Source organism: Anser brachyrhynchus (assembly GCF_964034855.1).
Source record: "Anser brachyrhynchus genome assembly, chromosome: 5".
Lineage (NCBI taxonomy): Eukaryota > Metazoa > Chordata > Aves > Anseriformes > Anatidae > Anser > Anser brachyrhynchus.
This window is the reverse complement of record NC_137699.1, coordinates 9216773-9229658: the sequence shown is the minus strand read 5'-3', so window position 1 is coordinate 9229658 and position 12886 is coordinate 9216773. Positions and strand designations below refer to the sequence as shown.

At 51.9% G+C, this 12886-nt stretch overlaps 1 protein-coding gene across 2 annotated transcripts in view; it reads right to left on the bottom strand.

The window, feature by feature from the left end:
* BDNF (brain derived neurotrophic factor) overlaps positions 1-12444 on the bottom strand; it is a 39103-nt gene extending 26659 nt beyond the window's left edge. The window contains exons 1-2 of one of the 2 annotated variants that reach the window (XR_013951783.1): positions 11437-12444; positions 7072-7253 (exon numbers count right to left, since the gene is read on the bottom strand). Coding sequence is in view for 1 of the 2 variants with exons in the window: in XM_080593644.1 (XP_080449770.1) it covers positions 11437-11439 (3 nt within the window). In the remaining variant the exon portion in view is untranslated. Of the gene's footprint in view, positions 1-7071; positions 7254-11436 lie in introns of those variants that run through there. The other variant, XM_080593644.1, reaches the window with a different exon arrangement.
* Between the last annotated feature and the right edge of the window lie 442 nt (positions 12445-12886).

Sequence of the window (12886 nt, the reverse complement as noted above, 5' to 3'; positions counted from 1 at the left end):
GGATTCCAGAGGTTTAATAAACTTAGCCAGGCACCTTGTCTGACCTGACTGCATGTACTTGCCTCACCAAACCCTACTCAGTCCGTAACTCTGGAGAGCTTATTTTGGATACATCCTGAAAGTAAGCCAGCCCCCAAACCTCAGTGAAACCTCTGTGGCCACACTGCAAATGCCCCTGTGTGGTTACTTGGCTTTAGGCAGCAAACCTCTCCTCTGACATCAGACCCCAGCTCACCAGGTATGGGCCGCACAGCTTTACTGCCCCGAGGTGATGCCCTTTAAAACAGGTTATTGAATTATTTCACCTAAGAAGCACCTCGGGAGGTAAAAATATTCTCCATGTTAACAAATAGAGCATTAAAGAGAGAAGTAGCTGAGGAGCAGTAGACATTTTTACTAATCGTGGTGTAAAATCATCAGCTCAGCAGTAAAACCTGGGTCCTAGCAGCAAAACCTAGACCACATCACGTCCTCCTCCTCCCCCAGTCACCGCGACTTGTGGTTCACGACACAAACGCTGGATTAGTTGCATTAAAGCCAAAATTTCCCTTAACTAACGCATTTCATTTGTTTGCTGTCTTTTCTGTTTATTGAACACTTGGGATTGTTAATCTTCTGCTAATTTAATAACTGGAACCATGTGGCGTACAAGCGTTGCCGCATTCCGCCTGGGAGATTAATGGCAGGGACGCGCGGCTCTGAAGGCCCGGCCGCGGGCGCTGGGCTGTCGGTGACGGGCGCCCAGAGGTGAGACAGGAGCACGGGACAGATGTGCAGCCACTCCAGGTCTGAAAGTCCTGAAGTGCTAAACCAGAAAACCAGCGTGAATTTTTAAGCTGCATTTAAATAACCTTCCTCGAGCCCGATGCCTCTTCTCAAACGGGAGGACGTGGCCTCCACGAGACCGTGTCACCCCCCCATGTGCAGGGCTGAAGTGAAACCCAGCCCCTGCTCCGGCAGGACACCTGAGGCTGAGGTCCCATGCGTTTTGGGTACAAACTCATAAACAACATTATCAGCATTTATTTCCTGGACACTCTTTATTTTTTGTGGAGTTTACACAGCTGAAAAGCAAATGATTGCAAAGGAGTGGTGCCTTTAAACACCTCCCTGTTTTCCATTAGTTATCCTGTTTAATCAGCTATAACTCATTACAATCCAATGACATCCTGCACGGCCTTATTGTGCCTTTGGTTATTTGAATATAAACACCACTGAAGTCAGCAGGAATGCAAAGTGTGTAAATCAGCACAGAGCCCAGTGCTAGGTTTTAAGCAAGGATTCTGCGGCGAGGAATTTAAACCATTATTTTATATTTTTGTTACGTTTCTGTTTGATGCTTTACCCTGCTCTATGCTCGGAGCAGAATCCGTTTCCCTTCCAGGCATGTATAGCGTGTTCCCCTTTGGTTTCCTAATTTGGGTTAGATCCCATCATATGAAAAATATACTCTGATATTGTACCTAGAGCACATTGATGAGGCCTAAAGAGCTCTTCTGTGATGGGAATTAAGATCAAAAAGGATACGGAATTTAAATATTCAACATTTTTTCTTGGATATGAAACACAGAAAAATTGTTTTGATGCAAAAGTCATTGCGACAGAATATGTTACTTAAACTTTGGGACCATATTAGGGTAAAATGGCTTTTTAGAAAGGAATTGCACTGACAGAAACTCCTTCATATGGAAATTATGACATTTTGTCTATTGCCTCTTACTAGAAATGTTTAAAAGATCCGTTAAAAATATTCTTTTAAGGAGCTGTATTGAGATAAAAGAAAATGAGTAAGAACTGGTATAATCTAGGGGCTTGTTTCTGATTAGTTTCTTAATGTAGGCCCCGTTAACTGCCAGAAACCTGCAGCGGTTGTCGGAGTTCGGGAGGCACAATGACAACATGCTCGTTTTACCGCTGGGTTTGCTGCCCTCCTGTCCGGACACCCCCGGCCACATGGCCGGCTTGCCCCAGGAGATGCTGCGACCCGGCGCCAGCCTGCCAGGGACATATACAACCCTATAACTTTCCTTTCCTACCCCTTCCCTACCTGTGCTATCGTAGCCTCTGCCTCACCAAGTGGCCATGAGGCAGACCAAGGCAAATTGCCCCACCTGTGGCTGCAGAGCATCCCATCTGAGGGCACGGCCAGTGGGCCTGCACCATGGCAGTGGTACCGGGGGGCACAGGGAGGGCTCACGGCCACAGCTCCGTCCCACCACTGCAGTGGTCCCAGCCCTCTGAGCCACAGTCTCCAAAGTGCCTATGTCCGAGAGACACGGGTTGCCTCTTTACAGAAGAGTTGCCTCTTTACAGAAGGAGTTAAAGTCCCCCTGCCCTTGTTCCCTGTCTGGGCTGTCACCCACGGCCACTGACAGCTCTGTAGCCAGATTGGAGAGGGAGAGGCTGCTGCGGGGCAGGAGGGCATTAACGCCCCCTGCAATTAGCTCTGGGAGCCAAAGGCAACTGTGGGCTTCATGGGAAGGGCTGGCCTGCAGGGCACCTAGGGGGTCACATGTGGGCTCTGCTGCCATCCCAGCCTGAAAACCACGTCAGAAATGCAAATTGAGGGAAACAAAGAGGCAAACAGATCCAAACGAGGCTCAGCACTGCGTCTGCATCATCCCCAGTACGTCCTGGGGGAACAGGCGCTGAAGCCTGCCCGACTCTCAGTTTCTGAGAGGGAACTGGCATCACACACACAAGCCTCGCGTTTACAGCCCTGGCAGAGGCGAGCTGGAAGCCGTGCTGCTAATCAGAGCCCCGGGCAGCTGTCACACAGAAGCAGCAGCTGGTGAAATGGCCTCTGGTGGTGGTGGAGGCGGCAGTACATCGCCTCGGTCCTGCCCTGCTGCTCTGGGGCAGGCTGGCGTGCCAGGGGATGGGGCGAACCCAGCAGAAAACAAATGTGGAAAGTCCATCTTCTCCGTCTCTCCTCTGCCCTGAAGCGCGTGCCTTGTGAGAGCTTGAATTTCCGCCCCACTTTGTCTGGAAAATCCCTCTGGATAAACGATTATGACATTCTCACCATTTAAAATTAACTTTCTCGCTTTGCCTTAAAAAAAGGCTCAGCCTTCTTGTCAGATATTTTGGTCGCTTTGGGCTCCCTAAAAATTGTGAGCTAGCAGAATTTTCCTTAGTGAATGCTGCAGGAGATCTTTGATGGGATGATAAAAATAACTATTTGGTGCCAAAGGCGATAGACTGGGGAACAAAAGCCTCTCTGAAGTCAGAGAAGCTGGGATCTTTCAAAGAGTTCAAAAAAAAAAAAAAAAGCGCTAAGAACAGCAGTGGATATCCTGGACTATGACTGTGGTCGGATCAGCTGATGACTGAGTCTAGGTGAAGGATTTGGGAGCAGGCAAACAACAGGTGGTGGGCGGGAAAAGCAGGAGAATCAGATCTGCCTGGGGAATAGGTGGTGGATAGAGTGACGGACGGCTGAGGTAGCGGCAAGCACCAGGGGAAAGAGAAGAATCGGGTGAATCCATGATGAAATTCTTACCTCTCACACCACCCCGACCTTTGTGAGAGACCGACGCACAGCAGGAAAAGCAAAGGAAAAAAAACTAGACTTGAAGCATTAGTTCCCTTGGGAAAGGATGAGTGCAAAACATGTGGCAGATATTAGTCATGTCACTTAGAAAGGTGTTCAAATACCACGATGAAGGATGAGTGTGGTATAAGGACTTAGAATAACTTAGTTGGTAAACCAAATTTGGGACACAGAAAGAGACTGATATGGGAAATACTGTAAGATTCACTCCTTGTGTGGATGTCTTTCTATAGCCAATAGATACATTATTCATTTTTTCCCTTCTGATGCAATAAAATTTCAACAATAGCATAAGCGGTATCACACTTCAGGCTACAGCAAGGGGCATGCACAGAAGCAAAGGATGTTTGTGATACACTGTCATCCACTGGAAAATTCCAAAACTAGAATTTAGCCTCGCTTTAAAACTATTAGGGCTTTTTTTTCTTGGCCAACTCTATTTTATCAGATATCTGTTTACAAAACTCAGCCAAATATCCTCTCAGATGGTTTTATAAACTTTCAACAGATGTGAATGAACATTTATTTGACAGAGCCAACTAACTACCTCGGCAGCTCCATTCTCTTGACCCCGTTCATGACTTTCACTGCATCCCATTCTCAGTAGAGTTGGTCAATTTTCAAAAGGTATTTGCTGTCAGATTTTTTTTTCCTTTTAGTAACCACCTGTTTGCCTGAAATCCATTGTCCTCATTATAAATTTAATTTTGCATCTGAATATTATATCAAACATCATTGTAAGTTTTTGATGATAGTTTTACGGGGAAAATTTGAAAGCCTCTTTGAACACAGTGTCAAAAAGTATAGAACTGAGTCTGCGTTGAAGATTTTGGAAAAGAGATGATTTTGAAGTGTCAGGTGCTGTTGCAGATCTGTCTCTCTCATCAACACGTGGCTTTTTCTGGTTCCTCAGGGAAAAACTGAACGGCAATTAAGTGATAAGTATGGAATGACCACTGGGCCACCGTGTAACATTCTTCCATTGCTGTTGTTTTAAAAAGTCAAGTGCGCAAAAGAATAAATACACCCAAAAGCAGGATCAGGCCTGAAGTCAATATTTTGAAGTTTCCATATCTGCACACGTTTAGTGTCTCTAACAGAGAGATAACACCCTGCAAGAGTGAGTAGGTCAAGCTATACTGTTATGTCCTATCCTATGCACTAACAGACCCCATCGAGAGTCTCCATCATTCTCTTTCCATTTGCACTCATCTCTTTGAAAAAAAAAAAAATCTACTTATAAAGAATCTTGAACTTTTTTTTTGTTTTCCATCCGTGGTATTTATCATCTTTTTAGTGCTCGGGTAAGAGTTTTGTAACACATCTGTATTGCTGATGAACAAACTGAGGCGAAAGAACTGCAAAGATCTGCCGCACAACACACAAGCCATAGAGGAGCCAGATTTATGCTCCGGGTTAACAATGAAGCAGACAAGGAACCAGCCTGGCTGGCCTTCCCTCTAGCCTGTCTCTGAAGAGGATGTATGGGAATGCATATGAAACTCACATGAAGCAAACCCTCTGGACATCACCCATGTTCTTCTACTCTGCTGAACAGATGAGAGAAGGGTTAAGTCCTGAAGCATTCTCACTGCCAGGGTCCCTTCCTCCTCAACGTTCCTCATTTTTTTTTTTCCTTTTAAAGTGCTTCAGCTTGTGTGTTACAATTTGTTATAATAATGGAATCCAGTCAGAAGCTTGTGGCCCCATAAACTTTAGACATAATTTTAACTATGTCAACTTTAAAAAGTCAGTATCTGCCTCATCAAAGGGCAATCATGTCCAGTGTGGGTGTCTGTGCCAATTGTGTTTTGAACTGCAGCAATAATCCAACCTAACCATGCGAATAGCTTTTCTACACCCACATTTCTTAATTATCATCATGAGACTGAGGTAGCTGAGACCAGATCTATAATGTTTTCTGGATGTCAAAATGCCCACACACCTTCTGTAATCCTTGTGCTACCAGCCCCCTTTCATATTGCTTTTAGCTGGTCCATCTAATTATCTATTACCGTAACTGTTTAATGCATTTTTCATAAGCCCCACAAAGGATTGTCAGGAGGAAGGGGCTCTGTTTAAGAAAAAGGAAACAACTTGTCTGCCTAGACCTCCTTCACTGCACAACCCTATAAACATTTCAGGGGATAATAAGCCCCTCCTCACCCCTTTCAGAAAGGAACCATTATTTCTTACAGCCAGGTGAGACCTACGCCTCTAAAAGTCTCTGTGTACATTGCATCCAGAAACAACACATTGCGTTCAGAGGTTTGTGGTCTACTTCCCATTTTGAAATAAATAAATTTGTTATTTTCACATGCGCGACAGTCAATAACAATCTGAAATGGCCAAGTAGTGAAAATGTTATGACTTAATGAACGCGTCGCGTAATCATTCTTGCCAAATGTCAAAATAAATTGGAGGCCAGCGTGTATGGCTTATGCTTGTTAAATTTGGGTTGTGCATGCTATTTTGGGAAGAAAAACAAAGAAAGACCAGACCACTAAGAGGTGGGCGGAAGAGAAAGTATATATTTAGGTGCTTCTGGCGAGACCTCGGCCGATCACAGCCCCACCGCACACACCACCCACGGGATGCCCTGGGGAGCCACTTACCTCTGGAGGAGCAGGGGGAGCGCAGCGGCTGAGCCCCCCAGCAAAGCCCCCGCCGAGGGGCTGGACAGGAGGTGGGCCGTGGCTATTAGCCACTCCAAAAGGTGCATTTTGTAAGGAGACCACAAGAGTTTACGGGTACCCCATCACATCCAGCGCTGGCACACATGCATGGACAAACGCGGGACTTGCCTGCCTCATGCGGAGAGTTTTCTGTCTGTCCGAGCAACAAGTACCTTGGAGGCTCCAGGTCTGGAAAGCTCCCCACAGCCAAGGGCCCAGACCTTTGAATGCTCATGTGTGTCCCAGCTATCTGCCCTCTGAGGCTGCCTCACGAAACCACCAATTAGGATTACGCGATAAGCAAAATTACTCCCATTCTTATGTGATTAGGAAAATAGGTCTCTAAAGCTACACGTTCAAAAGCAGATCAAAGCATTATTGTTCTTTTGTGGTTAGGTTTTGACTTACGTTTCTCCCCGTTGTGTACGTGTTCTAGCAGTAGTACCCAGAGGCCCCAGCCGTATGTTTCTTACTCCACCGCTACTTCCAACGGAGGGAGTGCTGCCAGGGTGCTGGTATTTCTTACTGCCCTCATGAAAGGCATGGATACACATATGTGGCTTTCGTTTATTTTGTTTCATGACACAGGGAAGGGGGAGAAATCCTTTTCATACACCTACATCTATCACATAGCAACTAAGAATAGAAGCAATATTGAGACAGATGGAAATGTTAACAGTGACAGCTCACAAGCACGAATCACACATTTGTGAAATAATGAAATGGGTGGGCAGTTGTTATATGAACTCTATGTCAGTCGTTATGTTTTCCTGGCTACAATTTTGCAAGAGTATGTCTCAGAGATATTTTCAGGGAATGGGAGAAGTCAGTGCCCTGTGTTGCACTGCACCTTGCCTGCGTGTGGGCGCAGGGATCACTGGAGCTGTTGGGCGGTTTGCGCACCGAGCAGCTCGTCACAAGCCCCAGGACGTCCCATCACATCTTCCTGCCAGGGCACTTCAGCATTCCCAACAATGAGGTGGGAGAGAGGCAGAAAAGAAGTGTAAAAATAATTGGAAGCCCACCTGCAAGGGAAACACGGGCTACTCAGATTTGTTTAAAACACTTACTTCCAGGCATAAAAGTATTTCATGTTTATGTATCATCTGCCCATATTCTGTGGTCCCTATTGCTAGCTGGACTCGCCAACCACGAATGGCAAGAAGCATGGCAAAGCCAGACCTGCGTTCCTCAGCTCCTTCTTTCTAGCTCTTTATGCCCCAACAGCCATTGTCCCCATTTTAAGGGCCACTTGGATGAGCCTGTTTTTGTTAGTCCCAGTTTCCAAGCCTCCATCCAAGGGTTTTTTTCCACAAACAAAAGAAATGCTGCATTCTCCATCTAATGTTAGCCCAAAGGGGAGGAAGCTGTGAAAGCACCTCTCCATACGTCTTTCAGCTTGTGCTACCTGCCTGTTTGCCAAGTCTGAAGGAACCTGCTGATTTTCAGAGAGGTACTGTTCCTTACACAAGATGTTGTTTACAGCACTTGAAATTACTATTTTTTGCTAGAGGAATGAACTAGATCTCCTGAAACCTTATGGATGCTCTTTTTGTTTGTGTACCTGATTAAAAAAATTCTAGCAGCTACATCTTAGAGTGCTCAGTGGTGATTTACTACTGTGATTCATGGTAAGACTTACAGCACTGAGCAAAATCTCTCCCTAGGGATTCATCCACCTTTCCAGAATTTCTCGTGGCTGGGCAATCATATGCCACCGTATTTAGGAAGCAGAGCATGGTTACTAAATGGCAGCCAGCCTGCATTTTCTTTGGGCATTTCTGAGAGCTCGACAATATCGGTGTGATAAAGAAACAAAATAAAGGACTCGCTGTGCAAAGTCAAATCCAGCCACCTCGGATCAATGAAATGCTATGCAATCCTCCAGGCCTGTCAGGGAAGGCCTCTAGAAATAAGTAGTGGGAACTGTCAGATCATTCTGAAATTAGAAAATTATTGAAGTACTCTGAAAATCAAGTGGTTATGCAAATGGAGAGGTACAGAGAATGAAGAACTTTGGGAAAGATCAGGCCTATGTCAAACACCACACAGGAAAACATCTCACACTGGACACAGACACCTGAGGGTCAGTGAACCACTGAAAATAACACTTGTGGCATCAGGTAAAATAAACAGAGAACTGTTAAAAAGGAGAAAGACAGGCTGCCACATCAAAGCTTTGCAGGACGGAGAGATCCTCAGAGGAGATCCGACATTTTACACTATCATAACCATAAGAGACGAACGGCGGTGACGAACCACCACCAAATGGGTGACAGCTCCTGGAGAAATACTAGGTACTAAAATCAATAAAGCTACTTGCAGATTAAGGTATGAGTCACTGCGAGCAAATGTGACCAAATACGGCCCCGTGTCATTTGTTAGCGGCCGTCCGTCCCATTCGTCTCCACAGAGAGCGATCGGAACTGGGCACAAACAAGACGGCGGAGGCAGGAAGGGCAATATCAGAACGCAGAGGTTTTAAGAGCCGGTGACAAAGTAACGGGTGTAAAATTAAAGTGTATGAAGACATACAAGATTATCCCCGGAGTGGAAAATTCACATAAACAGAAGCTCCTTGGCAACCTCCTCTGTACCAGAGCTGTGTATTTTGGGGACTGGACAGCCTTGGGTAGGGCTCACCGCCACCAGACCCCAGTACGTGCGTTCAGGCACTAGTGGCACCACCTGGCTCCTTCCCAAGTGAAAACCGGTCAGAGGACGTTTGGGTACGAATTTAGTGACACGGGGACCGCAAAGGAGGTGCGTTTGAGTGCGCTCCAGCCTGCCGACGACAGACACTCCTGAGGCCGGCCTCTTCTCGACCAGTTCCTCCTCGCCTCAGAGCTGCCGAGAAACGCCTCCCGTCGCGCCTAGCCCGGGCATCCCGGCAAACGCAAGTTTTCAAAGTGGAAACGGAAAAATACACCGCTCCTGCGCCTGCCCCCGCCCGGCCGAGGGCCCTTTTCCTCCGCGGGCAGCGAGCCCCCCGCCCCGCACAGCCCCCCGGGGCCGTCCCGCGGCACCTCCGTTTTGGCTCGGCTCCGGGGGGGCATCCCCGGCCCACGCAGGACGGTGCCCACGGGGGGGTTGGAGGCGGTCGCCGTGACAACGGCGCCGCGGGGGGGCGCGGGGGGGAAGCCCCCGGGTGCGCAGCGGGGATGCCGCCCCCTCCCCGCCTGCCGGGGGGTTCCCTCCTCGGCGCCGCTACGTGCGAGCCGGAGCGGGAGCCCGGCGGGAGGCGGGGGCGGCGGGGCCGCGGGATCCTCCCTCCCTTCCTCCCATCCCTCCTTCCTCCCATCCCTCCTTCCTTCCATCGCTGCCTCCTCCCCGGCGGGGCCCGGCGCCGCAGCGGGGCGGCCGCGGGGCTGTGCCGCAGGGAGCGCCCCCGCGGTGCCCGGGAGGGGGGCGCCGCCCGGCTCGGCCGCCCCTCGGGGCCAGCAGGGTGGGCACGGGGACGGGGTCTCCTCGCCGAGGCAGCGCCGCTCGGCTCGGAGCCCCCCCCCCTCCGCGGGAGGAACCCCCCCCCCCCCAAAACACCCCCGGGTTTGGTGAGGGTGGCTGGGGGGGGGAATCAATGCACGGGCTCCGCGCACAGCCGGAGACCCCCGGAGCTTGTCTACCTGCGAGCACTGCTGCTACCGCCGCTGCTCCGCCAAACTGCTGACTTTCTAGAGCTTATTTTTAGCCCGGAGACTAAATATTATTAGCTACATTTCTACGTAGGAAGGGGGGGGGGGGGGGGGGGAGAGACTAGAGAGAGGGAGATGAGCAGAAAGCTTATCCGAGCGATCTCCAGGTGGGGGGGCTGCGTTTGGGTTTCAGGCTTGTCAAACACCTCCCCCCCCCCCCTTTTAATTATAGCAAAGTAGCTGCGGATATTGGATCATCAGCAATACATGCACGGCGCTCCCGTTCCGTCGTAGCTCGCACACACAGAGGGGCCATCAGCGATCCCTCAAGCTGGGGACCGGCTCATCTCCATGTAGGTAAAGATCAGCTGCGTCTCTTTATCTATGCGAGATCAGTTGTGCATAGTGCCAGCTAGAGCTCAGCTGCATCTCTTTAGCTATGCAAAAGCAACTTCCATCCCCGGCTAGGGAAAAATCCGTCGCATCTGCTTATCTAGGTAAAGATCGGTTGCATCTCTGCCCATAGCATGCACACGCACATCGAGATACGAGATTCCCAGATTAAATCAGGCACAACTTAACTCAAGTCGTAGTGAAATCTCATCAAGCTGCTCCTACCTTCGCTAGCCTCCACACACCGCCCAGCCACAAAGGTACCAAAACTCGGCAAAGAGCAGGAACCCATCCCCACGGCACCGAGACGGGGGCAGCAGGCAGAGGGGTGCCGCCGGGGGATCACCCTCCCGCTTACCTTAGTCACAGCTAACACCACAAGCAGTGGCTAGATCGTGCCGATAAACACTCGCATTTCCCAAACTTGACACCGTCAAACCAACCCCCGGAGCTTGCAAGACTCTTTTTTTTTTTTTTTTTTTTTCCTCCTTTTCCTGTTCCAGCCCGCACCGCTAGGAATTCAACTTCGCCCAGCTCCGGCGGGGCGAGAGGGCGGCGGGCGGGGAGGGGAGGGGAGGGGATGGGATGGGAAGGACGGGAAGGAGGGGTGAGGAGCGGAGGAGGGGGGGGGTCGGTACCGGCTGCCCGCGGCTCCCCGAGCCCGCCGGGGCGCGGGGCCTCCCCCGCCGCCTCTGTCCAGGGTGCTGCCCCGCCGCCGCCGGCCCCGCGCCGCTGCGCGCCCCCTGCGCGCCCCGGCCGCTCCTCGCCGCCGTGCCCGTCACGTGAAGCGCGCGGCGCTGCGCGGCCTCTGCGCGCCCCCTGCGCGCCCCGGCCCCCGCCCGGCCCGGCCCGGCTCGGGGCACGGCCCGGCCCCCGGCCCGCCTGGGGACAGCCGTCGGCAGCGGGCGGCCGGCTCCGCGCCGCTCCCCGGCGGCTCCAAGTTTCTCCGAGGCGGGGATCCCGGCGCAGCCCCGCAGCGGAGCGTTCCGGGGAAAGTTGCGCTGCCCGCACCGCCGTGCTGCCGGCCGCCGCGGGTCCCGTCCTCCGGCACGCCAAGTGCCAGACAGCCCAGCCCGTGGTACCAGATACTGTTGTTAAGCAACATCGCAAGCCTTTTTTTTTTCTTTTTTTTTTTCTTTCCCCTCTCCCCAGTTACAAAAATAGGCTTTTTATTGGTACTCACCATTGTTTCTTTGCTGTCCTGGAGACAGAAGTGTCTTAAAATCCAGTCTCCCCAACAGATGCTGGAAGGTAATGTGTCTTGTTTGAAGTCATCATGTGAGAACTTCTGCTTTGCTCAGTGGATCGCCCACCACTTGGTGTGACTTATGAATCTAATAACCCTTTGCAATATCCGCAAGCTTCAACTCTCCGCCACCTTGGTGCCTACAGAAGACAGAAAGCGGCTGGCAGGGAGTTTTAAGAACCTATAGACGTACGCAAACGCCTTAGCTCAGAGTCACGTTTCCCTCCGAGTTCTTACGTGATCCCAATGAACGAGAGGGGTTACCGGCTGCCGCCGCGGAACGTGACCGCCGCCCCCCGCACGCCGGAGCGGGACGCCAAGTTCCCGGGGAGAGCCCGGCCCCGCTCCCCGCCCGCACCCGGGGCCGAGCGACACGGGGCGGCGCGGAGCCGGCAGGTGAGTACCCATCGGGGGCTCCGGGGCTCGCTCGCCCTCGCGGGGAGAGCTCCAGGGACTTGTTGCACGCCGCAAGAGGAGGCGGCTCGCTGCCCCGACCGGCTCCCTCGGAGCCCCCGGCCTGTCCCCGCCGCACCTCGCCCCCTCCTCGCTCTGCCCTCGCCACCCCCCGACCCCGGGAGGGCTGCGGGCCCCGCTGCCGCCGCGCTCCCGTCCCCCGTTTTGTCCCCGGGTCCCCCCCACCGCGGCCAGCTGAGGGCTGGGGGCGACACCGGCCCGCCCGCCCTCGCCTTCGGAGGCGGCCTGCGGCCCCGGCAAAGTTTGTGGGGGCTGCCGGCGGTACCGGAGGGAAGGCGGAGGCAGGAGCCCCTCGCCCGGTGCCGCTCCCTCCCGGGCGGCTGCTCCCAGGGCGCTGCGGGGCGTTCCCCCGGCGGAGCCTGTGCCCCCCCGGCCCGAGCCCCAGGTACCTCCGCCCGGGAGCCAAAGCCAGCAGCCTCTTCCATGACAACCACTTATGTTGATCCATGCAATAACCAGCAGATGCTGCCCTAAGACTGGTACAGCTGGTACTTTCCTGCCTCGGCCGTCCTGGGGGCAAGGTGCAAGAAGGCACGTCGGGTGGTCTCCAGCCGACCTGCCCAGAAGAGGACTGCTGACCCCCTTCGTCAGCATCACACGCTGCCCGTGTGGCGTGCAACGGACAGAGCTGCTCCCAAAGGCTGCTGCTGCTGTAAGGCTGCACCCAGTAGATTACCCCGTCACTTGTCACCCAAGACCCATCCTTAAGTATTGATCTTCAGTCAGGGAACTGAACTTTCCACCGTTGGAAGCACTGATAGTGTTAGTACCAGTTGTGAACACCACTTTTTAAATGCCACTTAAAACACCCCACAAGTGTTTTAACAAAGGGGGACTGCATCACACCATGCCTTCTCCCAACCTTCTAAGCCAACAGCTGCCACCTCTCCCTCCGAGGAGTAGAACAACTATG